Source organism: Scyliorhinus torazame, chromosome 1 (assembly GCF_047496885.1).
Source record: "Scyliorhinus torazame isolate Kashiwa2021f chromosome 1, sScyTor2.1, whole genome shotgun sequence".
Classification (NCBI taxonomy): domain Eukaryota; kingdom Metazoa; phylum Chordata; class Chondrichthyes; order Carcharhiniformes; family Scyliorhinidae; genus Scyliorhinus; species Scyliorhinus torazame.
The window spans coordinates 294,168,420-294,195,495 of NC_092707.1; the positions used below are offsets into that span (position 1 = coordinate 294,168,420).

General features: G+C 43.9%; 1 protein-coding gene across 9 annotated transcripts in view; it reads right to left on the reverse strand.

The window, feature by feature from the left end:
• zdhhc14 (zDHHC palmitoyltransferase 14) overlaps positions 1–27,076 on the reverse strand; it is a 488,467-nt gene that overhangs the window by 153,437 nt on the left and 307,954 nt on the right. For all 9 annotated transcript variants that reach the window (XR_011947524.1, XM_072507579.1, XM_072507582.1 and 6 more), the window contains one exon: positions 3,890–3,976. Coding sequence is in view for 8 of the 9 variants with exons in the window: in XM_072507579.1 (XP_072363680.1) it covers positions 3,890–3,976 (87 nt within the window). In the remaining variant the exon portion in view is untranslated. The remainder of the gene's footprint in view (positions 1–3,889; positions 3,977–27,076) is intronic.

A 27,076-nucleotide genomic window follows, 5' to 3' on the forward strand; every position in this document is an offset into this window, starting at 1 on the left:
GCTGCAATTGTATAGTGTGTTGGTGAGGCCGCATCTGGAGTATTGTGTTCAGTTTTGGTCTCCTTACCCGAGAAAGGACATATTGGCACTGGAGGGAGTGCAGAGGAGATTCACTAGGTTGATCCCAGAGTTGAGGGGATTAGATTATGACGAGAGGTTGAGTAGGCTGGGACTGTACTCATTGGAGTTTAGAAGGATGCGGGGGGGATCTTATTGAAACATATAAAATTATGAAGGGAATAGATAGGATAGATGCGGGCAGGTTGTTTCCACTGGTCGGGGAAAGCAGAACTAGGGGGCATAGCCTCAAAATAAGGGGAGGTAGATTTAGGACGGAGTGTAGGAGGAACTTCTTCACCCAAAGGGTTGTGAATCTCTGGAATTCCTTGCCCAGTGAAGCAGTTGAGGCTCCTTCTTTAAATGTTTTTAAGAAAAAGATTGATACCTTTCTAAAGAACAAAGGGATTCGGGGATATGGTGTAGGGGCCGGAGAGTGGAGCTGAGTCCACAAAGATCAGCCATGATCTCATTAAATGGCGGAGCAGGCTCGAGGGGCCAGATGGCCTACTCCTGTTCCTAGTTCTTATGTTCTTATACCGGACCTGGACTTGCACAGGTTGATCATGGGAGGGGACTTCAACACAGTTATTGACCCTGGCTTGGACCGGTCGAGCTCGAAAAAGGGCAGGGTGCCAGCAATAGCAAAGGAACTAAAAGGGTTCATGGAGCAGATGGGGAGGGGGTGGATCCATAGTGATTTGGGCAGCCGAGGGTGAAGTTGTTCTCCTTCTACTCACACGTGCATAAAGTGTACTCCCAGATTGGTTTCTTTATTTTGAGCAGGGCCTTACTGGCAGAGGTGGTGGACACGGGGTACTCGGCGATCACAATCTCAGACCATGCTCCGCACTGGGTTGACCTGCAGGTTAGTAAAGACAGTAACCAGCGCCCGCACTGGAGGTTAGATGTGGGACGTTTGGTGGATGAAGGGGTGTGCAAGCGGCTGAAGAAATGAATTCAGAACTACCTGCAGGTCAACGACACGGGGGAAATTTCAGCAGCGGTGGTCTGGGAAGCACTGAAGGCGGTGGTTAGAGGGGGGCTGATCTCGACACAGGCCCACATGGAGAAGGTAGACAGGGCAGAGACGGACCAACTGGTTAAGGAGATGCTACAGATTGATAGGAGGTAAGCGGAGACCCGAGGCAGGGCTTTTAAGGGAGCGGCGGAGGCTGCAGGCAGAGTTCGGTTTGTTAACCACAGGGAGGGCGGTGGAGCAGCTGAGAAAGGCGAAGGGGGCGATCTGAGTATGGAGAGAAGGCCAGCAGAATGCTTGCACAGCAGCTTAGAAAGAGAGAGGCAGCCAGGGAGATAGGGAATGTAAATGACGGAGATGGGAACCTGGTTGGAGATTCAGCAGGGGTGAATAAGGCGTTTAGAGATTTCTACAGTAGGCTGTATAGGTCGGAACCCCCTACGGGGCCGGAGGGGATGAAGCACTTCTTGGGGGGGCTGAATTTCCCAAAGGTGGACGGGGAGCTGGTAGAAGGTCTGGGGGCCCCGATCGGGTTGGAAGAGATAGTGGAGGGTCTGAAGGCCATGCAGGCAGGTAAAGCCCCAGGGCCGGACGGGTACCCAGTGGAGTTTTATAAAAATGGGTAGGAGAAGGGAGTGTCTCGGACATTTACAAGGAACTTATGGGGTCAGAGGAGACGCAGACCGAGGAGCTGAAGCGCAAGTGGGAGGAGGAACTGGGAGGTGAGATAGAGGATGGTCTATGGGCAGACATGTTGAGTAGAGTCAACGCGTCCACAACATGTGCCAGGCTCAGCCTGATACAATTTAAGGTCATTCACCGGGTTTACATGACAGTGGCCCGGATGAGCAGATTCTTTGGGGTGGAAGACAGGTGTGCAAAATGTGCGGGAGGACCAGCGAACTATGTCCACATGTTCTGGGCATGTCCGAAGCTTAGGGGATTTTGGCAGGGGCTTGCAGATGCCATGTCCACGGTGTTAAAAACAAGGGTGGCGCTGAGTCCAGAGGTGGCGATTTTCGGGGTGTCGGAAGACCCGGGAATCCAGGAGGAGAAAGAGGCAGGCGTTCTGGCTTTTGCTTCCCTGGTAGCCCGGAGACGGATGCTATTAGCTTGGAGGGACTCAAAGCCCCCGAAGTCGGAGACCTGGCTATCGGACATGGCTAGCTTTCTCGGTTTGGAGAAAATCAAGTTCGCCTTGAGAGGTCACTGTTAGGGTTCGCCCAGAGGTGGCAACCGTTCGTCGACTTCTTCGCGGAAAATTGATCGTCAGCAGAAGGGAGAGGGGGGGGGGGGGGTTTGTTTAGTTTAGAGCAGGGGGTTAATAAAGGTGCGACCTGTAAGGGAGGGAGACGGCTTTTGCACTACGATTATAGTTTCATGGACATTGTTTATTGTGTTGTTGTTATAATACCAAAAAATACCTCAATAAAATGTTTATTTAAAAAAAAAAGTTTATTTATGCTGTCTTGAATCACCACATTGATTATATCTCGCTCCCAACATCCACCCCCCCCCCCCCCCCCCCCCCCATCCCAATTCAAATTTGGTGACATCTGCAAATTTAAAAAAATATGTTTTTGGTTCTATTGTCTGCATCATTAATATACTCAACCCCAAAAATCTTGTGAGGTAATGTCAATTGAAAATCTCAAAATTGAGACAGATGTTGACAACTGTAAAATACAGAAATCTGAAACTAAAAATAGAAGCTGGAAATAATCAGCAGTCAGGTTGCATCTGTGGAAAGAGAAACATTGTTAACAATTCAGGTCAAGAAACATAGATGGAGTCGAGATACAGATTGTCCGTGACCTAACTGAATGGTTCATGGGGTTTTGTTCCCAATTGTCAGCAATAGTTTCAATTTTTAAAAATCCTTTTGTAATTGGAAAAGAATTGTCAATGCATTATATTTGCTGAAACACCAGTCATTCTTTTCACGGGTGTCAACTTTGATCCAATGGCTCAAACGTCATTCATTGTAAAATGTCAGAATGCACAATACTGGGTTTTAAATATCCATCAACCTTCCCCTTTTACAGTTACTAACCTAATTACTATTTTTGCAGGCTGTAGAAACATTTAAAAAAGGAACAGGAATAGGCCATTTGGCCCCTCTAGGCTGCTCTCCCATTCATTATGATCAATACAAAGAACAGTACAGCACAGGAACAGGCCCTTCGGCCCTCCCAGCTTGTGCCGATCACGTGTCTTATCTGGACCAGCCGCCTGTATCCTTCTGTACCCCGTCTGTTCATGTGCCAATCCAGATAAGTCTGAAAGGTCGTTAACGTATCTGCCTCAACCACCTCACTTGGCAGTGCATTCCAGGCCACCACCACCCTCTGTGTAAAAAAACTTCCCCTGCACATCTCCACTGAATCTATCCCCCCTCACCTTGAACTTGTACCCCTTGTAATCATCACTTGCGCCCTGTGAAAAAGCCTCCAACTGTTCACCCTATCTATACCCCTCATAATTTTATAAACTATCATCAAGTCGCCCCTCAGCCTCCATCTCTCTAGTGAGAACAATCCCAGTTTATTCAATCTCTCCTCATAGTTAATACCCGCCATACCAGGCAACATGCTGGTAAACCATTTTTGTACTCTCACCAAAGCATCCACACTGATCATTCAACTCAGTACCTGTTCCCGCTTCCCACCGCACTCCCCACGCCCCCTCCCCACCCCCAATATCCTTTGATTACTATTGCCCCAAGTGCTATATCTAACTCCTTCTTGAAAACACAGTATTTTGGCCTCAACTGCTTCCTGTGGTAGAGGATTCCATCGGTTCACTATCAACAATGGAAGCGGTTATCTAATTTTTTTTTAAATGAGCAATTACCCGATTGGCAATAGTGATGATCTCTCCTTCTTTAACCGTCAGCTCATCATTTCCAGGTTCGGCTGCAAAGTTGTACAAAACACGGGCCTGTTCATTGAGAATGAAAGAAAACAATTAACAGAATGCTGCCCAAGTTCATCTGTATTTAAGTGGCAGTAAAAACCACTGATCACATGTAGGATGCAACCTGCTATGGCCACAAAGCAAATTGAGCAAAACTTCCTACTATTGCTCTGGAAGCCTTCTGTTTCATGAGACAATGGTTTACACCTTGGTGGTCAACTCATTGTTAAACATACAACTCCAACTTCAACAGTAAATATTGCAACAACTACAACTTGTATTTATGGTGAGCATTTAATATATGCAATAAAATGTCCCAAGGCACTTAAGAGGCATCATACAACACAATGACACCTAGCAAGGAAATATCATGGCAAATTATCAAAAGCTTTATCAGGTAGTTTCTATAGTCACATCTGCACAGGAGAAGGCCATTTGGCCCACTGAGTCAATGCCAGCTCTCTGTAGAACAATCCAGTCAGTCCCAATTCCTTGCTCCATCCCCATAGTGCTGCAAATTTATATTCTCCAGTACCCATCCAATTTCCTTTTAAACCCATTGATCATCTGTGCTTCCATCACCCTTGTAGGGTCTGGGTTCCAGGCCATTGCTACTCACCGGGGAAAAAAGTTCTTCATCACATTCCAGCTGAATCTCTTGTCCAAAGTCTTAAATCTGTGCCCCTTACCCCAATCTTTGTTGTTGCAAGGAGACCATCCCCAACTTTTCCAATCTAATTTGGTCACTAAAGTCCCTCATCCCTCGAACCATTCTGGTTAAACTCCTCTTCACCTTCTCGTGGGCCCTCACATCCTTCTGAAAACGTATTTAGATATATATATCAAATGCAGGGTCCCAGCACTGACCCTTGAAGAATACCAGTCGTCCAGTCTGAAAAACAACTGCTCACTCCGGCCCACTGTTTTCTTGCCTTCCGCCAGTTTTTTTTAATCCAAACTGACCTGACCTTCCTATTCCATAAACCTCAAGTTTGTTAACCAGCTTTTTAAGTGTTACTTTTGGTAAGATACCCTGGGCTAGCTCCACTTGACCCGGAGTCACCACACAAGTGAACTAACCAATAATTCTTCAAAAAAAGTTTTTGGTCCTTGGCTGCCCAATAATTGCAGTCACCAGGTTTGTAAATTTAAAAATTACTTTTTTATTTATAAGAACTATAATGAAATATGCAGCTAATAGAAGAGACTGGTGAGAAGAGTACCTCACTGGAAGGTAGTTGCCATATATCCTAAGTATGGGACAAGGACAGAAACGTTTTCATTTTGCATTTTGTTGTCCTGGCTATCAGATTTAGTATTTCTACAAATATGAATAGTAAGCTGAAGGAAGTTATTTTTGATAAAATTATGGAGGAATGGATAGGGATTAACATGGGATGTCAGGAAAGTTTTTGATTGATAATGAAGATAGATTTGCTGATGAGAATATGTTCAAGAACATGATTACAGGAGCTGAGAGCCCTTTTAGTAATGGTCTTTGTGAAAGGAATCATGCTGCGATTGAGGAAATTATGCACTTTTTTTTTACTCCTTTAACTAGTTGTACATTGACAGCAACCCCAGTATGGGTCGAATAATGCAAATAATTCATTCCAAATGGCTGGAGGATATCGATCTTGCCAACTAGTCTTTGGACAAAATCCCAAATGATCTTCTGATCATTATAGCAATTCTCCTGCTCTAGAATGTACAGCCATTAGTTCAATTTTCTCTGAAAATTTAAGTGCTTTGCATGCAGCAATAAAAGCTTTTATTGAGGCTAAAGTATCCGTGAATATTCAGAGCAGAGACACTGTACAAGATTGTCTTCTGTGATGAATGCAAGAAATTGATATATATATATTACATACTATTACAGTAATTTTTTTTAAAATCCTGGTTTAGCATTCAGGCAGGCAGTGTGTCTGCAAAAGGTGCAATGAAGATGTCATAAAAGTAAAATCATCATTCATTCCAACCATATATTTGTTTACAAAGAGAGGTCCAATGGAACTTTGTTATGGTTGCTGGAGATTTCCCAGAGAGTAGATAATTTGAGACATTTAGGTAAGCAGATCATGGGGTCGGAGTGGGGTAAAGATAATGGAATTAATGGGAAGAACAAATTCTGTCCGTAGTTTTGCAGTTCGATATGGGTTTGGCAGTCTGATGGGAGTGAAGTTGAGCAGCAGTTTCTTGCCAAATGCTATCAGGTTGAGCAGTAGTCTGACAAAGACAGGAGGATCTACAGGTTCTACAAATGTTGGGGTCTGGTCCAGGATCAGAGCACTTCTTTAAAATCACAAACACGAATGAAAGCTGCTGCAAGAATGAGGTACTGCCATTTGAACTGAAATATGAACATTATCATTGAGCAAAGAGATGGGGTCAGGGAATTCCACAGATAATGTTTGAATGCATTTCTATATGAGCTCGGCGTGATGGAAGATGTGTTACTGGAACTGAAAATAGGATAATATGCAGGCAGACAACCACAAACATACAGCAGAGGAGAAATATTTTATAGGTCAATTGTGAAGACCCGACATTGATGTGGCAAATTGAAATATATAATTGAAATACCATCTCAGCATTATTGGTACAGCCATCTGCCATTCTGTCTATTAAAATCATATCCCAGCCACAAGGAGGTAGCATTACATGGCCTGCGAAGAGCAATGGCAGCACCATTTCTTGTCCAAAAGTAAAGTCCTTGGTAAATGAATCTGGTCTACGTGCCCTTCTGGACAATTGCCAGGTAAACTCCCCCCCCCCCCCCCCCCCACCCCCCCCCACCCCCCCAAATGCAATGTTGGGGAGCCAGGAAATTATGGCCCATGATTTCTCAAAGATTTGATTGTTTTTAGGAAAAAAGGTTGCATTTTGTAGGTTGCCGGTAACAGAAACGTGAATTAAGCAATGTCAACATGCAATAAAGAGTATCTACTAGTTTGCAATTCCAAAAATAAGAGTAAAGTTCCACAAACCAATTCTAAAAATACTAGCAAAAATCATACATCAGATAAAAACATTTGACTTATTCAACAGCACAACCCAGTTTTCTACTGCAGCAATAAAGAAGGAAATGGCAAATTTAAGGGTAATAAATCCTCCAAAATTGTTCCAGATATCTGCAGAGGTGTTCACCCACAAGAAAACCAAAAGTGCCTGATTTTGCACAGATTATAGCAATAAACACAACAAAACCTTTCATTTGTAAAGCATTTCAACTTGGAAAAACATCCCAAGGTGCTTCAGAAATCTGAAAAGAAATTGATGCCTAACTAATGGAGGAGATATTACAAAATGTGAACAATAGCCTGATCAAAAATTTCAGTTTTAAGGAGTCTTAAAGGAAGAGAATAGGTAGAGAGGTATTTGGGTTGAGGGAGGAATAGAAGCGAGTTAGACCTAAATGGCTGAAGCACAACGGTCAATGGGGTGGTGAAGGAAAGCAGAGGTGGAGAAGAACAAAATGTAAATGTACACTAGAGTGATGCTTGGTTTCTTTACTACAATCATTACCACTCCCTTGGCCTTTTACTTCATGACATCTTTGATATTTAATCTCTCCCGCTCTCTACCCTATCACAGACCTTCTTTTCTGTTCTAACTCGCCCTCATCCCTTCAAACAGCATAAAACCAATCACATTTCTGTCTCCCTTCAGTTACAAAGAATCATATAACTCAAATGTAACTCTCACTCTCCATAGAGGCTGCAGATCGGCTGGGTTTTTCCAGCACTTCGTCTTTATTTCGGATTTCCAACATCCGCAGTATTTTGCTTTTATATTACAGCACATGCAGATCGATGTGGGATTCTAGAAGTAATGGCATGGTGACAGGAAGATAAATCATTGCTGAAGAAGCCATGGATATAATTAGAGGCGAGAATGGAATAAAAGGACAGCAATCCCATTGGGTTGGGCAGCCGAGAAGTGGCATTGGAGGAGGGAGCATGGTCAGCTGTGAGGTGAAAATCTTTCACCCAGGTAGGACATCATTTTTATATTTGGTCGGAACCAAATCACTGCCATGGCAGGTGCAGAAACCCAATTGTTGAGATTCAAACATAGAACTAATACTAAATTATTGCTTTTGTCACAAGTAGGCTTCAATGAAGTTACTGTGAAAAAGCCCTAGTCGCCACATTACGGCACCTGTTCGGGGAGGCCGGTACAGGAATTAAACCCGCGTTCTGCATTACAAGCCAGCTGCTCAGCCCACTGTGCTAAACCAGCCCCTGTAATAAGACGTGCATGGATTTGGGCGATGACAATATATTCGAGGACGTGAGAGGAATGGGATAAATAAGAACTGAAAGGTCTGAAAGTGATTTCCATGCGAGTTTTAAAGAATGTCCTTAGGTTCTGCTGGGATAGGATATAAATTGAGAAATCTGTACCTTTTTATTTGTACTTAAAAGTCACAGCAGCAACATTCTTCTTGGACAAGATTACTTCAAATATGATATTTGTTTTTTTGTTGCAAACTTGAATTTTCAAAAACATTTATTTATCTTCAGAAGCTCCAAGTCTTCTGCAGTCAGTCCGGATGAAGCTGAAATATAGGGTTCCCAATGCAGGCCCCACCCACTGATTGGAGAACCAGTGTCTCTTTCTTGGGAGGTCAGAACAAGAGGGGTCAGGGACACAAGAGTACCAGACAATGAGGGACCACCTCTCCAGTAGGCCTTTGTCAAACCCAACAGGGTTTGCTAGGCAACCTTCATGAGGCAACGAAAGCCATGCGACTCCCACTTAATTCCTGAGCCACCATTAAAATCCGATAATTGGTCTCAATTGGCTCATTAATGAGCCTCACTGAAATCCCACCATGAGTGGTCAGGTTTCCCCACACAGGTTCTTTCCCACCTCTAACTTAATTGTGGATGATTTCCTCTCAGCAAGAGACAGCCTTTCCTGTGATTAAGTAGGACCAGCCACTATGTTCCCGCCATGAAGGGCTGAATGAAATTCTACCCATAGTGTCTGCTGCCATGCTAGCAATACCCAGTAGCAATGTTATCTAGACGGGTCCCCTTGATGTGCTCCAATCATATATACATTTTAGACATTGTGATGTCACTAATTGACATCACGAAGCAATCATGTTGCACAGTGGCTGATCGATTTGTCACAACATTTTGCACATGCCATTGCCTTTTGTCACCGGTTCATGGTGTAAACTCAATAGGACACCAGTCAAGCCCTGAGTCCTAGCTTTAAAAGAGCCTATAGTGAGAGTGTTGTTGGAGGATAAAACCTTGGACTAAAAAGTAGTAAGAAGCAGTTTAAATGTTATATAAATGTTTACAAAAGGATAACAGGTGGAGAAGGTGCGGAGCTGGGTCAGAGGGGTTGATTCTCAGTGGGTCAGAATGGAGGAGAGTTTGTGCAGGGGTCGGGGTGCAACAGCGCCGCTCCAGATAGCTCCGGGGAAATATTCAGGGAGTCCGGTAATAATAGCTTCATTGAAAATCTGGAGGCAGTTTCGCCAACACTTCGGGTTGGGGGTAGGTCAAGGGAAATGCCGATTCGGGGGAACCACAGATTTGAGCCAGGGAGGTGGGATGGAAGTTTTCGGAAATGGGAAGAGAGGGGGATTAAGACGCTAAAAGATTTGTTTCTTCGGGGTCGGTTTGCAGGATTGAGGAAGCTGGAAGCGAAGTATGGGCTGGAGCAGGGAGCAGTGTTTAGGTTCGGGATTTTGCCAGGAAGGAGATACAGAGCTTCCCAGAGGAACTGGCCTCCACATTGCTGGAGGAGGTGCTGACGACAAGGGGACTGGAGAAGAGGGCAGTGTCAGCGGTGTACGGAGCTATTTTGGAAGAGGATAAGGCACCACTGGAAGGGATCAAAGCAAAGTGGGAGGAAGAGCTGGGGGAGGTTATAGAGGAGGGGGTCTGGTGTGAGGTGCTCCGGAGAGTGAATGCCTCCACCTCATGAGAGAGGTTGGGGCTGATACAGCTGAAGGTGGTATATAGAGCGCACCTCATGAGGGCGAGGATGAGCCGATTTTTTGAAGGAGTAGAGGATGTGTGTGAGCGTGGGGGAGGGGGCTAATCACGTTCATCCAAAGCTAGGGGAGTACTGGAAGGAGGTGTTTAGGGTAGTTTCCAAGGTGGAGCGAGTTAAACTGGACCCGGGTCCCGGGAGGCCATATTCGGGGTGTCGGACCAGCCAGGGTTGGAAACGGGTGCGGAGGCAGATATCATAGCCTTCACCTCGTTGATTGCCCGAAGGCGGATCCTGCTGGGATGGAGAGCAGCCTCTTCACCCAGTGCCCTGGCGTGGCAGGGGGACCTGTTGGAATACTTGACCCTTGAGAAGGTTAAGTTCGAACTGAAGGGAAGCTCGGAGGGGTTCTACAAGTCATGGGCACTATTTATTATGCACTTTCAAGAACTGGATAACATCGAACATTAGTTGGGGGGGGGGGGGGGGGATGGAGGGGGCTGTGTATATTAAGGGTGACTATGGGTAATCCCTGATTCCTTTTTATCATTTGTTTATATAAACATGCGGGCTGATGTTTGGGGGTTGGTGGGAGGATGGGATTGTAGTTATTGTTATGGGGATTGACACATCTTGCTGATTATTGTTTATTGTTGATGGGTGTAAATGCGGGAGAAAATGTGAAAAAGGAGAATAAAAAAAATTGGTTTTTTTTAAAAGGATATCAGGTTATAGCAGTGTTCAAAAAAAGATAGCAAAACAGACTGTTCTTGAGCAGCTGTTCTTTTCTGGCTTTATACATATATGCAGGCACGCAATTCTTGTACTCCCATGATTCATAATACAACACACACTAGTAAAGCTACTTTTTAGGAATATACTGGAAAACAGAAACTATTAGGTTGGATTTCAACATGAAAGAGGTGACACAATCGCCATAGAGACCAACAACTTTTAAAAAGAAATTCCAATTTCCAGTTAACAGTTGAAAATATAACATATCACTTTTTAAGACATTAAACATCACAAAAGGCTAAAAGCACAATTGACTAAACACTATCTTTGTAGTAGGAGTCTTGTACTTTAAACCAGGCGCGATTGTGATTCCTCCAATTTGTCAGCAGCAAACAAGGTAAGAGAAAATGGTGGCTCGCGAAGGTCGGCCGGCGTGGGTCGCGAAGGTCGGCCAGTTGGTAAAAATGGGTCCCCGGAAAAAAGTTTGAAAAACAGTGCGTTAAACCACAGGACGGGTTATTGTAGAAGCCAAGATTCTAGGTTCGACTCCTGGCTGGCTCGCCTACGCCAATTATAGGAATCTTATAATTTATGGGGATCTTAACCTGTCGAACTACGCCAAGTTTGGGGGAAGCTTAGTTGATGAATCAAGTCCTGGCGCAATACGACAAGTTGTAAGATTTGTACTATTTGTAGACTATGTCAAGTTGTTCGATTCCTTGTATTATTCGACTGTGTATAGTTGAAGGAATTTATATCATCTCTACTATTCGGTTATCAGTAGCACTTTGCGAATACTGGAACTCAGCAGAAATTTGCAGTATAAACTTCTCAGGTGCCAAAAGGAATTGTTTTATTTGTAGTCGCTTGATTACAATTTGAAAGTCATTTAAAAGGCAATTCGTAGACAATTCGAAGCTTTCAGAGAATTACAGACATTATCTTTCTTTGCTTAGGCAGACAGCTCGAAAGTAACTTTTAAAAGGTCAAAGTCTGGCAATGAAACATGAAGAGAGAGAGAAAGCTAATCTTCAGCTAAACTCAAACTCAAAGTTAAAAGTGGACTAACATCACTGACACAGACTGTTAGACTGACAGAACCCCCAAAAGACATCTCTAAAATGGAGACTATAAAGGACAAAACTGACGAAACTAACAGAAAGACAACACAAAGACATCTCCTCAACACACACCCAAAGACAATACACCACAGACAATACACCCAAAGACAACACACTAAAATGGCGGGCGGAAACTTTTCAGTTATACACTTTCATATCTGTCTTAAGTCATCTAATCACACCCCAATATAATCCTAATTGGTTTGGGTTAGACTCAAACACATTTGATTTGATGGCAAGCCGTCCATCTTCAATGTGCAACATCAGCTTTTCTGACCTAGCTGTTATCTGCATTGTGAACAATGGTGCCTTCATGTTGCCGTGTAGTCAGTCCCTGTCCTTGACAATTAGCACAAGCAGTGTCAAATTATCTTGCAACTGTGCTGTTTTAATGTCACACTGTCTTTGAAAATATGCATTTGCCAGAACAACGGACTTCAGTAAAAGTGAATTATGCTGTATAAATGGGTATTTAAAACTGGGGCTCAACATTTATGCTTAAACAGCTATCTTTTACCTTTACTAGTTGTATTTGAAATACTTGGCTTCTACAGTTATCAACCCCCCTCCCTTCACAGGTATATGTCCTGTAAGCAGACATTCAATTCTCCCAGAATAAGCCAAAATGATTCTTAGCTCGCAGGAGTTTACTTCTAGTTGTTTCCTTTCTCAGCCTGGTAAATTCTAACCCCAGAACTGTCCTTCATGGTGAGAGTATTACTGGAGATCCTCCCTCTAGTGCAAGATAGTCAATTCTTCCAATTTCATTTTTTTAAACTCCTCACGAATTTAGTTTTTGCAATCCATGCGCAAGCTTCCACACAGAATCTGGTACAGTGAACCATAGTCAGTCTTTCAGGCTCTAGCTGTTCTTTTCTTTCTCATGGACCCTGGCACACTAACCTGTCTGTGATATTCACTGATATTTTAGGAAAGCCTGGTACACTCTATACATTCAATACCCTTCTCATCTCAAAGCCCATCACCATGGCAATGTGAATCACATGGGCCTTGTATCTATGGCAAGACGCTGATTAGGTTTCCTGGAGATCCAACTCTTTTACCTTAGAAGCAAATGGACAGTTTAAAGCCCAACTGTTCAGAACCTGACATTCTCAATACTTTTCTTGGACTGACATTCTCAATACTTTTCTTGGACTTTTGAGACTCCCTATTAGCACATGGACTATTGCCATTGTCTTCTTCCCAGTTAAACAACCTGGGCCCTCTTTCATCTCCAACAATCAAACCACCCAGGCTTGCTGTCAGACATGGCCCTCTCCATTTTATCTTAAACTAAAGACATAGTTCCAAAACATGACAATCTTATAAACCACATAATTGTAAATATTGTACCAATTGTAAATTGGTACTTAACAATATTCCAGAGATAAATATTTATTCAAATGGTACCAGCCATCAAATATTACAGAAAATAGCATCCTTCTCCTTTTACACTGTGTCCCATTTTGTAAGTTTTCAGTAACAGCATCCCAAACACAGCACCTTGGCACTTATTGATCCAAGTAGAAATGTAAAGAATGCAGTAAGCATAAGCGGACGAGTCACACTAAGTTGTTATAATTATATCCAGCTGTTAGCGGTCTGAAAGATGAGCACATGGCTGCTTTGGGATACCAAGCAGCACAGAGATCAATCCACAAAAAGAAAATTCATTTTCAGGGAGCAAAATCAACAATTATGCTGCAGGACTAGAACAGCATATTTTATTCAATTACAAAAATAATAAAGTAAAGAAAATCAGGTATAATCTGTATTTAAACAGAACTCCCGTCAGGAACTCACAAAAATAAAACGTGACATAGAAGTAAAGAATTTAGCCTCAGCCATTTCCACACTTACTTCCCTTAGCAACCTAAAATGCCTTTCAATCGAACCAGGTGACTTTGTTTTTTCATTTTGAGGTCTGCCAACAGTATCTCTATTTTTATCCTGTTCAATTTCTCTACCCTCGCCTCCTTTACTGCAACATTATGGCATCCAACACCTTAGTGAAAATACATGTTAAATACTCATCTGGAACCTATGCTATGCCCTATGCCCTCATGTGAAGATTGCCTTTTTGGATCCGAAATGACCCTCTTTCTTTTGCTCTTTATAGATTTCTAAAATATATATAAACTGCTATTTTTTTCGTACATGCACTTTGCACCTCAATTCCTGTTTCAATTCTTCTTTGTGTTTTTTGCATCCTGGTTGATTCTCGACTATGCAAACCTCACATTTACCACAGGTTTCATCTTTGCATAATCTCAATAGCTAGATGCTTTCAGAAACGAGAACAGCTCCTTATTTGGAATATGTTTAAATGTACATGCCAACCTCCTTTTAAAACCACCTGGAAAAGATGCATTTTCCACTCACCAAAAATAGCAGTCTCAATCGAATGTTACTTGTCGTTTTCTATAACTACAGTAATATTGTGATTACTATTTCCACATGCACCGCAGCTGAAAATGCTCCACTCACCCCTCTTTGTATTAAAGATGCATTTTTCGCTCACCCAGAATTAAATCCACCTTTCTTCCTTCCGGTTTTGGAAGCATTGATCAAAAAACTTCTCATGTTTCCAGTTCAGGAATACCTGACTCTCTTTGCACTTTGCACTGTTTTTCCCCTGTCTATATTAAGATGACTAAAGCTCCCCATTATCACCATTCAATCGTTTTTAGATCTTTGAGATTTGTCTGCAAATTTGCTTCTGCATCTCCTTCCCGCTATTTGCTACTTTATAAAATGTAAACACCTCTTCAACTTCTCAACTCGTAAATAGATCATCAAATCACACAATGATACACATGTGCCTGTTCGTTGATCAAATTAATCAATTAATCCAATTCTCCTGCTCTTCCTCAATAACCATATAAATCCCTTCAAATACTCATCCAATTATCTTTTGAGTGCAGTGAAATCGCAAATAGTCAACCGGAATTTTGTGTAATCGGAGTTTATGTCGAAGTCATTAACCAATCCTGCCAGTAGAATAGCAAATTCCATAGAACAATGCCCATCATAAGCCAAAATTCCACACTGGTAACTCCGGTCAGCCAAATTTGCCTAGCTTGTTATATGATTGTGCTGACTAATCAGAGCGGAGCTCAACTACACAAGTGCATGAATTCAGGGAGCGCTGGGCTAGTCACTTTGACATTGAGATCATCCTGTAAAAGAATAAGCAAAGCCTGAAGTACAGCTAAACCCGCGAGAAAGACAAAAGTGTTGTATTTCGGAGAGATGAAGTTGACACAGCGAATGGAAAATGTAGCGGAAAGCAGACATCGCGAAAGAGTTGAAGCACCTTGCAACAGTTCAACAAGTAGGCATTCTCTCCAGCAATGAAAAGGATGAGAATGGCTGACTATCCAGACATGGAAGAAGCTCTGCCAACGTGATTCAAAGCAGCCTGAGCAGATTGGATTCCATGGAGGTGTACGCACATTGGAATGGGGCTTCCTCAGCCATCACGAAGCTCCGCTTAACACAGATTTGTGGGCAAATCTCCTGGGATTCAACTCAGCGGGATTCTACGGTTTACTGATGAATCTGCTTCCACCACCAATAATGCATGTTGTTTCAGATCAAACAATTAACCTTTTGGGTGTACTTTGATGTGGCTCATCTGCAGGGGTTGGATTGGAAAGAAACAATGTTGGAAATGCAGAACAGGGCGGCACGGTGGCGTAATGGTTAGCACAGCTGCCTCACAGCGCAGAGGGCCCGGATTTGATCCTGGCCCCGGGTCATCATCCGTGTGGAGTTTGCACGTTCTCTCCATGTCTGCATTGGTTTCACCCCCCACAACCCAAAGATGTGCAGGGTAGGCGGATTGGCCACGCTAAATTGCCCTTTAATTGGAAACAAAATAATTTGGTACTCTAAATTTTAAAAAGAGTACATGCAGAACAATCCCAAGAGAAAAGAGAAGTTAAAGTCTTTTGGGCATGCACGCCTTTATGAAAACTGAAGTCTGATCAAGGTTCAAAACTCTAACCGGTCCTTCATCTCCACAGGCACTGGTTGGCCTACTGTGCATTTTGGCAGCTTCCTTCCATCTTCTCAAGAGGTGATCATACTTCAGATATGCACCTGCTGCTGTTCAACAATTTAAGACTTCCCAGGTGATTAGGGTGGTGGGGAGCATTTAAAATCTCATTTTGGCCGAATTCAACAGCAAAGGCAGCCCTGTTCAAAAGCGGGGTAAAGTTTGGGATGCTATCCCCAGCCAAGCTTTGGGAAATCTACCAGCACAAGGAGCACTATTTGACAGCCCCTGCAGAAGCGGGCGAGTTTGTCCAAAAGAACGGGCTGGGGAAAGCAGCAGCAGAAGCAGAGGTGAAGCAATCACCCTGGAAAGACTGAGAAACTGAGAGACAATATGCTGGGACTTTACTGCACCGCCTCATTCTAAAACCGAAAGCTAAGGCATGGGAAGAGGGGGCCAGAGCAGGAGGGTGCAAAAACAGGGGAGAAAGAGGAGGAGGGGAGAGGGAAGAAAAAGTACAGGCAAAGGGAAAACTCAGACCGACCCCAGGAGGGGGGCCACCACACGGGACGAGAGCCAGAGGGGTAGCCATACTGATAAATAAGAGGACAGTGTTTACAGCGACGAGAATGCTTACGGAACCCAGGGTGACAGTACATCATGGTCAATGGTGCCCTGGGCGGGGCACCAGTGATCCTGGTAAACGTCTGCACTCCCAACTGGGATGACAAGTAGTTTATAAAGAAAACCATGGCAGAAATCCCCAACATAGACACGCACTGACAAGCCCAAAACAAATTCTGCTATCTGGGGATCTAAATCGCCCATGACTGGACACGGATCCACAAATGAAATCCGGCCAGTCTGCTGGAGGAAGTTAGAAAGGACCTGCAGAGGTGGGTCAAACTCCCACTCTCCCTGGCTGGGAGGGTGCAGACAATCAAGATGAATGTACTGCCCAGGTTCCTCTTCAGATCCATACCGATATACATCCCCAAGGCCTTCTTCAACTCATTCGAAAAAATGATCATGGTATTTGTGTGTGGAGGAAAAAGAACCCAAGGATCCCCAAAAAGTCTTGCAAAGAATGAGAAATATGGGGGCCTGGTCCTCCCAAACCTGCAATATTACCACTGGGCAGCAACAGCGGAAAGAGTAAAGGGATGGATAAGGGAACCAGAAGCCAAATGGGTAAAAATGGAGGAGGGTTCCTGCGCAGGGCCATCCCTCCAAACCGGAAGACCACGGCAGCACTCCCATCTCCACCAGCGAAGCACTCCATAAGCCAGTGGTATTAGCCACACTCTGGTCATGGAACCAGCTAAGACAACACTTCGGTCTGACCGAAATATCCATCATAGCCCCTATCTGCAACAACCACAGGTTTGTGTCAGCCAAAATGGATGCCACCTTCAAACGGTGGAGAAAGAGCAGGGGGGCAGACAGTTAGGGACTTCTACATGGACTTACACAGACAACAGCCTGGCAACGTTAGAGGAAATGACAGAGAAGCTCCATCTGACCGGGATGGGGAGCTACGACATATGCAAATTAAAAACTTTGTATGTAGGGAAACAAAGACAGACCCACGGGCGCCGAGATGATCATTATTCAAAGAACTGCTGGACACAGACAACTTAGATTGGAGCGGGGGGAAGAGGAGAACTGCGGGGACTTGCATGGGTGACTACTGGGAGAGGTTTGCTCCCGCTGGATGAGACAAGAGAAAAATGGAAGAGCTAGGGTTTGAAATAGGGTGTGGACTCTGGAACGAAGCACTGAACGGGGTCAACTCCACCTCCACATGTGCAAGGCTAAGCCTAATGCAGCTGAAAGTGGTATGCAGAGCACACCTAACCAGAACCCGATGGGCAGGTACTGGAGGACAAATGTGAACAGTGCCAGAGAAGCCCAGCCACATGTTCTGGGCCTGCCCCAGGTTCTGGACAGCCTTCTTCAAAGCAATGTTCAAGATTGTGGGGATGAAAGTGGCAGTCTTCGGGGTATCAGACCAGCCAGAACACTTCATGGGGAGGAGGGCTGACGCCCTAGCCTTTGTCTCCCTAATCGCCCGCCGAAGTATCCTGATCGGCTGGAGATCAGCAGCACCACCTAAAGCTGCGGATTGGCTGAAATTTCTCCAGATGGAGAAAATCAAATTCACCATCAGAGGGTTGGAGGAGGACTTCCACAAGACGTGGAGGACATTCACCAACTTGTTCCAAGATCTGTTTGTAGTCAATAGGCCTAAGGGAGAGGGGACCCTCAGAGGGACCACAGTGAAAAGAGAGAGGGAGGGAGGGAATAGGGAGGCACACAAACCACACCACATGCGGGAGGTGGGCATCACTTCCCCCCCCCCCCCATACCAAAGATTTGTGAATACAGACAAACACATAAGAACAACCACAATGCAACATATGTATCGCTACACTACCCCACTATGAACATGACCAATGAACCAGCGAATAAAGGCAGTGAGGGGGCTAAATTCAACTGATGTGCACAGATTTGTTTATGTTTATTTTTGTTGTGTATTAAAAGAAACTCTAATAACATTTTCAAAAATAAAAACCTCACTTTAATAAGAGTAGATAAATATGGGGATGCATTTTCTTTCCCATCATTAAAATGTAACCATCATATGACAATTATTGAAATACTATTGTGTACAAGCAGAGATCAGCTTTCCATGAACTGACAATAGAAGAGCTGCTAATACTATACTACTATTACTACAGCTTGCATTTTATATAACATCTTAAACATGGTAAAATAACTCACAGAAGCTGAATAAAACATTTGGCACCAAGCCACCAGTCTGGTGATCAAATGTTCCCTTGTGTAAGTTATTATTGAACCTGCTACCACCACCCTTTCAGGCAGTGCATTCCAAATCACAACTCACGGCGTAAATCAAATTTCTTCTGCTACCCCTGGTCCTTCCATAAATCACCTTTAATTTGTGTCCTTTGTTTGATGACCCTTCTACCACTGTTCCTCCTTATTATTCTATCAAAGTCTTCATGATTGTGAATATTTCTACTAAAACTCCCTTTAACCTTCACTGCCATGAGAGCCGCCCTCAGCCTCTATCCTCTCCACATAAAACAAAGGTCCCACATCCTGGTACCATTCCAGTAAATGCCTTCTGTTACCCTCTTCAAGACATTAACATTCTTCTTAAAATATTGTGTCCAGAATTCAACACAATAATTCAACTGGGGCCGAAGCACTGATTTATAAAAGGTTTTCGCATAACATCCTTGTTTCTGTACCTCTATTCATAAAACCAAGGAATCAGTCTGTGGCTTGCCGTCAGGTTTTTTTTAGTAATGTTCCTATGAAGTGCTTTTCAACATTTTTTTTTTTTTTTTTTTTTTTTTTTAAACAGACAAAACACTAAAACGAAGTTATTGTCATATGCGGTTTAAAATCCAGCCGTCTCAACTTGTCCGGTCACCTATCAAGATTTGGTAAATATGCCCCAAGCCCCTCTGCTCTTGCAACCCTTTTAAAATTGTACCATTTGGGTCATATTGCCTCTCCTCATCCTTTCTACAAATCATCACAATTGTCTGCACTAAATTTCATCTGCAGTGTGTCTTCCCATTTCATAAGTCCATGTTCACCTGTAGTCTGTTACTTTCCTCCTCACTTTCTCAAGTGTTCACTCACTACATTCAAGCTTTGCGTCATCTACAGACTTTGAAATTCTGTAAGATATCCGATGCAAGATGTGTATAAGGATTCAATTTAATTTCACGTCAATTTCAGCTTATTAGAGACAGCCAGCATGGATTTATAATGGATCGTTTGATTAACCTTTTTATGATGAAGTAACTAAAGTAGTGGACAAGGGAACGTCCGTGGATTTTATTTACATTTACTTCCAGAAGATGCTTGATAAAATCCCTGATAAGAGACTGTTACCTAATATTGAAGCTCGTGGAATTGAAGGCAAATTATTGATCTAGTTGGGAAATTGATTAAGCAAAAGGATACAGCAGAGCAGGGAAAAATGGGCAGGTGCTAGAATTATCAATAAAAAACAAGGTGTTGGGAATACTCCGCAGAAAGGGCGGAGAGAGAAATAGCACATTGAGTCGAATATGATCTTCAACAAGTTCTGGGGAGGTGTCATATTCAACGCGAAACGTTAACTCTGTTACCCTCTCCACAGATATTGCAGAATTCCACTATCTACAGTATTTTGCTTTTTCTCTCATTGACAGGATGTGACTAGTAACTTCCCACAGGTACCCATATCAGGGCCTCAACTATTCAGTGTATTCTTCCAGGAGACACTTCTATGGGGCAAGTAGCTGAGTTTGAAAAACAATCCAAGGGGACAATACAGGAAAACAGCTAATTTGGTGATTGAGGAGAAGCTGTTATTAAGAATTGTGTTTAAATTCACAAGGGCTTGCGTTTTCGCGCATTTAAAGGGGCTGAAGGCAGACGTAGCAATGCTTCAGGAGATAGATCTAAAGATTACTGATCAGACGAGATTGAGAAAGGGGTGGGTTGGTCAGGTGTTCAACTCTGGGCTGGACTCAAAGACCAAGGGGGTAGCAATATTGATCAGCAAGCAGGTGGCGTTTGAGGCTGGAAAAATTGTGGCAGATAAGGGGGGTAAATATATTATGGTGAGTGGGAAGCTGGAGGGTGTATGGGTGGTGCTTGTAAACATATACGCTACAAACTGGGATGATGTGGGATTTATGAGACGGGTGTTAGGTAAAGATCCCGGACCTAGAGACTCATGGCTTGATCATGGGTGCAGAATTTAACACGGTCATTGATCCCGATCTGGACCGGTCAAAATCCAGGACTGGAATAAGGCCTGCCGCGGCAAAGGAGTTGAGGGATTTTATGGTGCAGATGTTGGGGGGGGGGGGGGGGGGGGGGGGGGTGTAGACCCGTGGAGATTCAAACGGCCGAGGGCGAAGGAGTTTTCTTTTTTTTCTCTCATGTCTAGAAGGTTTACTCCCGCATTGATTTTTTTTTGTTCTAAGCAGGTGGCTGGGATGGAATATTCGGGCACACATGACGGCGGCAAGGATGAGCAAGTTTTTTGATAGATGTGCAAGGTGTGCGGGAAGCCCAGCAAACCATGTCCACATGTTTTGGGCATGCCCGAAGCTTGGAGGATTCTGGCAGGGGTTTGCCAAGGCAATGTCCAAGGTGCTAGGTACGCGGGTGGTGCCGAATCCAGAGATGGCGATCTTTGGAGTGTCAGAAGACCCAGGTTTTCAGGAAGTGAAAGAGGCCGACGTTTTGGCCTTTGCCTCCCTGGTAGCCCAGAGACGGATCTTTTTAATGTGGAGGGACTCGAAGCCCCAAGTGTGGAGACTTGGGTCGGTGACATGGCTGGGTTTCTCTAGCTGGAGAAAATAAAGTTTGCCTTGAGGGGGTCAATGCTGGGGTTCCCTCGGAGGTGGCAGCCATTCGTCGACTTTCTCGGGGAAAATTATAATGTCAGCAGAAGCAGCATTCTGAAGGGGGGGGCGGGTAGGTGCAATATGGTCAAGGGATGTACAGAAGGGGTTGGGTGGGAAATGTCATGTTTATGTCATTATTATTTTGTTTGTTATTGTTATAAAAATTTTGCAAATGCTTCAATAAAAATATATTTTTAAAAAGAATAACTAGAAAAATGGATCATTTGTAAAGATGTAGATCCTGGAATTTCAGTAAGGAACAATAGTAATAGGGAAGTAAAGTTAAATCAAGTCAAAGTGAAATAAGGTAGTTTATTAAAAGATGATGTAGAGAGCAGAGCCGGGGAGAAAAAAGGCACGAGAAAGAGAGAGACCGAGAGCGGAGATGGGAAGACAAAGGAGCGCGAGAGAGCGAGACCGGGAGCAGAGCCAAGAGGATAGAAGAGCGTGAGAAAGACACCTACAGCGGAGTCGGGAGGTTTAAACGCAAGAAAGAGCAACACAGAGTGGAACCGGGAGGATGAAGGTCGCAAAACTGAAAGCAGAGTGCAATTTCGAATTTAGAGTTCCTGAGATGACGGAAGAATTCAAAAGTTATGTGGAGCATCTGGAAGTAGCAAATTGGGGGGAGTACAATCGGTAAGTATAAATTACTTTCATCGCTTATAGTTTGTACGGTTTATATTTTGTGGTCTATAGTTTGTACGGCTATATTCTGCAGTAACGAAGACCAGGGAAGAAAGGCTCAAGACGAATTGATAATATTTCAGTATCTTCTAAAAGGATTAATTTGAAGGGGTAAGTAATGACAAGAGAACTCAAAGCCACTGTGTGCTCCTCCTACTCTATGTGGGAAGCTGGCAACATTTCCAGTGCACAGAGCCAGCATGTGGGCAGGAGGTGCTCGCAGCTGAATTTCCTGGAAACCGGATGAGGAGAGGAGAAAGGCGCTAGAGGAGCCTTTAAGGTTGAGAGAGGTAATGGAAAGCATAAGAGGGACGAAGTCGGGGAAGGCCCCGGGGCCGGATAATTATCCGTGGAATTTAAAAGGAGTTTGTGGCGGATCTTTTTATTGTCACAAGTAGGCTTACATTAACACTCCAATAAAGTTACTGTGAAAAGCCCCTAGTCGCCACATTCCGGCACCCATTTGTATGCGGGTAACCTGCTGTTATATGTGTCAGACTTGCTGGAGAGTATGTGGAAGATTATGAGTTTATTAAAGAGGTTTGAGGCTTTCTCGGGTTATACGCTGAACATGGGGGAAAGGGAGGTGTTCCCGGTGAACGCAGCGGGTCGGGGAGCTAATTTAGTGGGTTGCCATTTAGGGTAACCAGGATAAAAGCAAATTATTGCGGATGCTGGAATCTTGAAATCAAAAGAGAAAATGCTGGAAAATCTCAGCAGATCTGGCAGCATCTGTAGGGTGCGAAAAGAGCAAAAGTGTTGAGTCCTGATGACACTTGGTCAAAGCTTGAACTTTGTGGCTAACTAAAGATAGTATCAAATTGAAAGAACAACTGGATCTGGTAGTACAGAGAAACTAGAAGCAAGAGTTGGCCATTTGGCACATCAAGCTTGTTCCATCATTCAATATGGTCATGGTTGATGCATGATCTCAATGCCATATTCTCACTTTCTCCCCATAATCCTAGATGCCATTAAAATCTAAGAAATTGGCGGTGGCATCATGTAAGGACACAAGTTTTGGGGCATTATTAACAGCACCTCTGCCGTTCACTCCAGCTCAGTACTCCACAAGCCCGGTAGAAGTGGCAGCCCTGAGAGTGTGGGGACAGTGGAGGCAGCACATGTGGTTAGAGGGGGTGTCGGTGTGGGCACCGATGTGATAACCACCGGTTCGCTCCCGAGGGAGGGGCCTGGACAGGAAGTTTCGGACATGGATCGAGAGATTTGGGGATCTCTTTATTGATGAGGGTTTACCGAGCCTGGAGGAGGATTTTGAGTTGCCAGGTGGGAACGGGTTCCGGTATCTGCAAGTGAGGGATTTTATGTGGGGGCATGTTTCGACCTTCCCGTACCTGCTGCACCGGGGACTGCTGGATAAGGTGGTGTCGAGAACAAGTGTAGGAGTGGGAGGGTCTCCGAGATCTATAAGGAACTGATGGAGTGGGAGGGAGCCCTGATAGGTGAGGTGAAGAGAAAGTGGGAATTGGAGCTGGGTGGGGAGTTGGAGGCCGGGTTATGTAAGGAGGCCGAGGAGGGTTAATGCATCCTCGTTGTGCTCCAGGCTCAGCCTGATACAGTTTAAGTGGTCCACAGAGCACACATGACTGTGGCCCGGATGAGCAGATTCTTCGAGGAGGTGGAGGATAGGTGTGGGCGCTGTGTGGGGGGTCCTGCAAACCATGTCCATATGTTTTGGGTCCGAAACCATGTCCGAATCAGAGGGGTTTCTGACAGGGGTTTGCTGACGTCATGTCAGAGGTTTTACAAGTGAGGATGATGCCAAGTCCAGAGGTGGCGATCTTTGGTGTGTCGGAAGATCCAGGAGCCCAGGGGGTGAGAGAGGCTGACGTCCTGGCCTTTGCCTCCTTGGTGGCCCAGAGGCGGATCTTACTATGATGGAGGGACTCGGAACCCCCGAAGTAGGGGGTATGGGTTAGCGACATGGTGGAGCTTCTGAGACTCGAGAAAATAAAATTTGCTTTGAGGGATTTGTTACAGGGGTTTGCTCGGAGATGGCAGCCATTCATCGACTTCTTTGAGAAAAATTAAGCTGTCAGCAGGCGGGAGCCCCCCCTCCCCTCCCCGGAGGAAAGGGGAGGTATGGGAGAGACCAGTAAGGGCAGGTGAACCAACGGAGGGGTGGCTGGAGACGGTGGCGCTGTTTGTGTAAGCCATGTTGGCTGGGATTTGTGCTCGGAGGGGTTTGTTGGTTATATTGTTGTGTTTCATTTTTGTTAAAATTTGATGTTGAAAATTCTTAAACTTATAAATGCCTCAATAAAATATTTTCTAAAAACAATTTAAGAAATTATCTCTTTCTTGAATCCATTCACTGACTTGGCTTCCACAGCCTTTTGTGATAGGGAATTCCACAAGTTCAGTACCCTTTGAGCGAAGACATTGTTTTCCTCATCTCAGTGCTAAATGTTCCACCCCGTATCCTGAGACAGTGTACTCTGGTTCTAGATTCCCCAACTTGAGAAAACATCCTCCCTCCATTTAGTCTGTCCAGCTGTGTTAGGGTTTTATGCGTTTCCATCAGATCCCTTCTCATCCTTCTAAACTCTAGTAAATACAGGAATACAGGCCTAACCTCTCCTCACAGGACAGTCCCGCCAACCCCTGTCATCAGCCTAGTGAACCTCGGCTGCTTCCCCCCATGGCAAGTATATACTTTTAGATAGGAGTCCAAAGGTGCACACAACACACACGGTGTGGTCTCACCAAGGTCCTGTTTAACTGAAGCAAGACATTTCTACTTCTGAACTGAAATCCTCTTGCAATGAAGGCTAACGTACCATTTTTCTTTCTAATTGCTTGCTGCTGCTGCCTCTCCACTTTCATTGACTAGCGTACAAAGACACTGTGTAATGAGACAGGATTGATTAATGACTTTATAATAAATGCACCCTAGGTAGCAGTGATCATAATACGATTGATTTTCACATTCAATTTGTGGGAGAGGAGTGAATATTTTAAACTTAAATAAGGGTAATTAAAAGGGCATGAAGACAGAACGGACTAAAGTGAACTATGAAATTAGGTTAAGGGGTAGTTCAGTAGCGTGGCAGTGGTAAATATTTAAGGAGATATTTCAGAATACTCAGAAATTATACATTCTAGAAAGAAAGACAGACTCTAAGAGCACACCCATCTGTGGCTAAATAAAGATAGTATCAAATTGAAAGAAAAAGCAAAGGTGAGCGGCTGGTTAGAATATAATGAACAGCAAAGAAAGATTAATAAGCAGGGAGAAATTAAGAGTACAAGAGAAAGTTAACTAGAAATCTAAAACCAGATGAATTCCTAAAGTAAAGCAAAAAGAATGGAATGGGAGTTAATGGAAAATAGGGAAATGGTGAATGAATTGAACATTAATAATAATTTTTTTTAAACGAAATTTAGAGTCCCCAATTCATTTTTTCCAATTAAGGGGCAATTTAGTGTGGCCAATCCACCTACACTGCACTTCCTTTGGATTGTGGGGGCGAAACCCACTCAAACACGGGGAGAATGTGCAAACTCCACACGGATAGTGATCCAGAGCCGGGGTCGAACCTGGGACCTTGGCGCCGTGAGGCAGCAGTGCTAGCCACTGCATCACCGTGCTGCCCTTGAACATGAATAATAATTGAAAATTATTTCGAATTTTTCTTCGCTGAAGAGGATACAAATAACATCCCAGAAATAATTGTGATTCAGGAGGGGAAAGGGAGGAAGAAGCTTAAAACAATTACTATCACCAGGAAAAGGTACGGAGAAAATTATTAGAACTAAAAGCTGACAAATCCCCGGTCCTGATGGACTTCATTCTAGAATCTTAAGAAGTGGTTGCTGAGATAGTGTTGCATTGGTTTTAATTTCCTAAAATTCCCCAGATTCTGGAAAGGTTCCATCGGATTAGAAAATAGTGAATGTGACTCCTCTATTCAAGAAATGAGAGAAACAGAAAGAAGGAAACCACAGGCCAGTTTGCCTAATGTCTGTCCTAGGGAGGTTGTGGAAATCTATTATTAAGGAAGTTATAGCAGCGCACTTGGAAAATCTCAATGCAGTCAGGCAGACTCAACATGGTTTGGTGAAAGGGAAATCATGTTTGATTAATTTATTTGAGTTTGTTGAGGAAGTAACAGTAACATGGATAAAGGGGAACTTATGGATGTATTGTATTTCGATTTCTAGAAGACATCTGACAAGGTGCCACATCAAATGTTGCTACGCAAATTGAGCTCATGGCGTAGGGGGTAATACATTAGCACAAATAGAGAATTTGGTTAGCTAACAGGAAACAAAGTAGACATAAATGGGTCAGTTTCAGGTTGGCAGGATGTGACGAATGGAGTACAACAGGGATCAGTCCTGTTGGGGCCTCAGTTATTTATATCAATTGCTCAGAAGAAGGGACCAAATGTATGGTTGTTAAATTTGCTGAGAACATAAAGAGAGGGAGGAAAATAAATTGTGAAGAGAACAGAAGGAGTTTGCAAAGGGACATGGAAAGGTTAGGCGAGTGGGCAAAAATTTGACAGATGTAAACTTGTCCATTTTGGCAGGAAGGAAAAAAAGTCATATGATCTAAATGGTGAAAGATTGCAGAGCTCTGAGATTCAGAGGTATCTGGGTCTCCTACGACACGAATCAGGGAAAGTTAGTACGCAGGTACAGCAAGTTATCAGGAAGGCAAATGGAATATTATTGTTTATTGCAAGAGGAATAGAATATACAGTATGGGTGTCTTGCTCCAGTTGGTGAGATCACATATTGAAATGCTGTGTAAAGTTTTGATCTCCTTATTTAAGAAAGGATATAAACACATTAGCAGTTCAGCGACTGTTCACTCAACTGGTAACTGGGATTGGGGTTGGGGGGGGGGGGAACGTGTTTATTTTATGAGGACTGTTTGGGCAGGCTGCACGGGCCTGTGCCCATTGCAGTTTAGAAGACAGAAGTGATCTTATAGAAACATGTGAAATTCTGAGAGGATGTTTGCCCTTGTGGGGCAGCCTATAACTAGGGTACACAGTTTAAATACAAGGGGTTTTCCATTTAAGACGGAGATGAGAAGAATTTTTTCGCAAGAGGGTTGTGAACCTATTGAACTCTCTTCCCCATAGAGCAGCGGAGGCAAGGTCAATGAATATTTTTAAGGTTGAGGTCGATGGATTCTTGACAA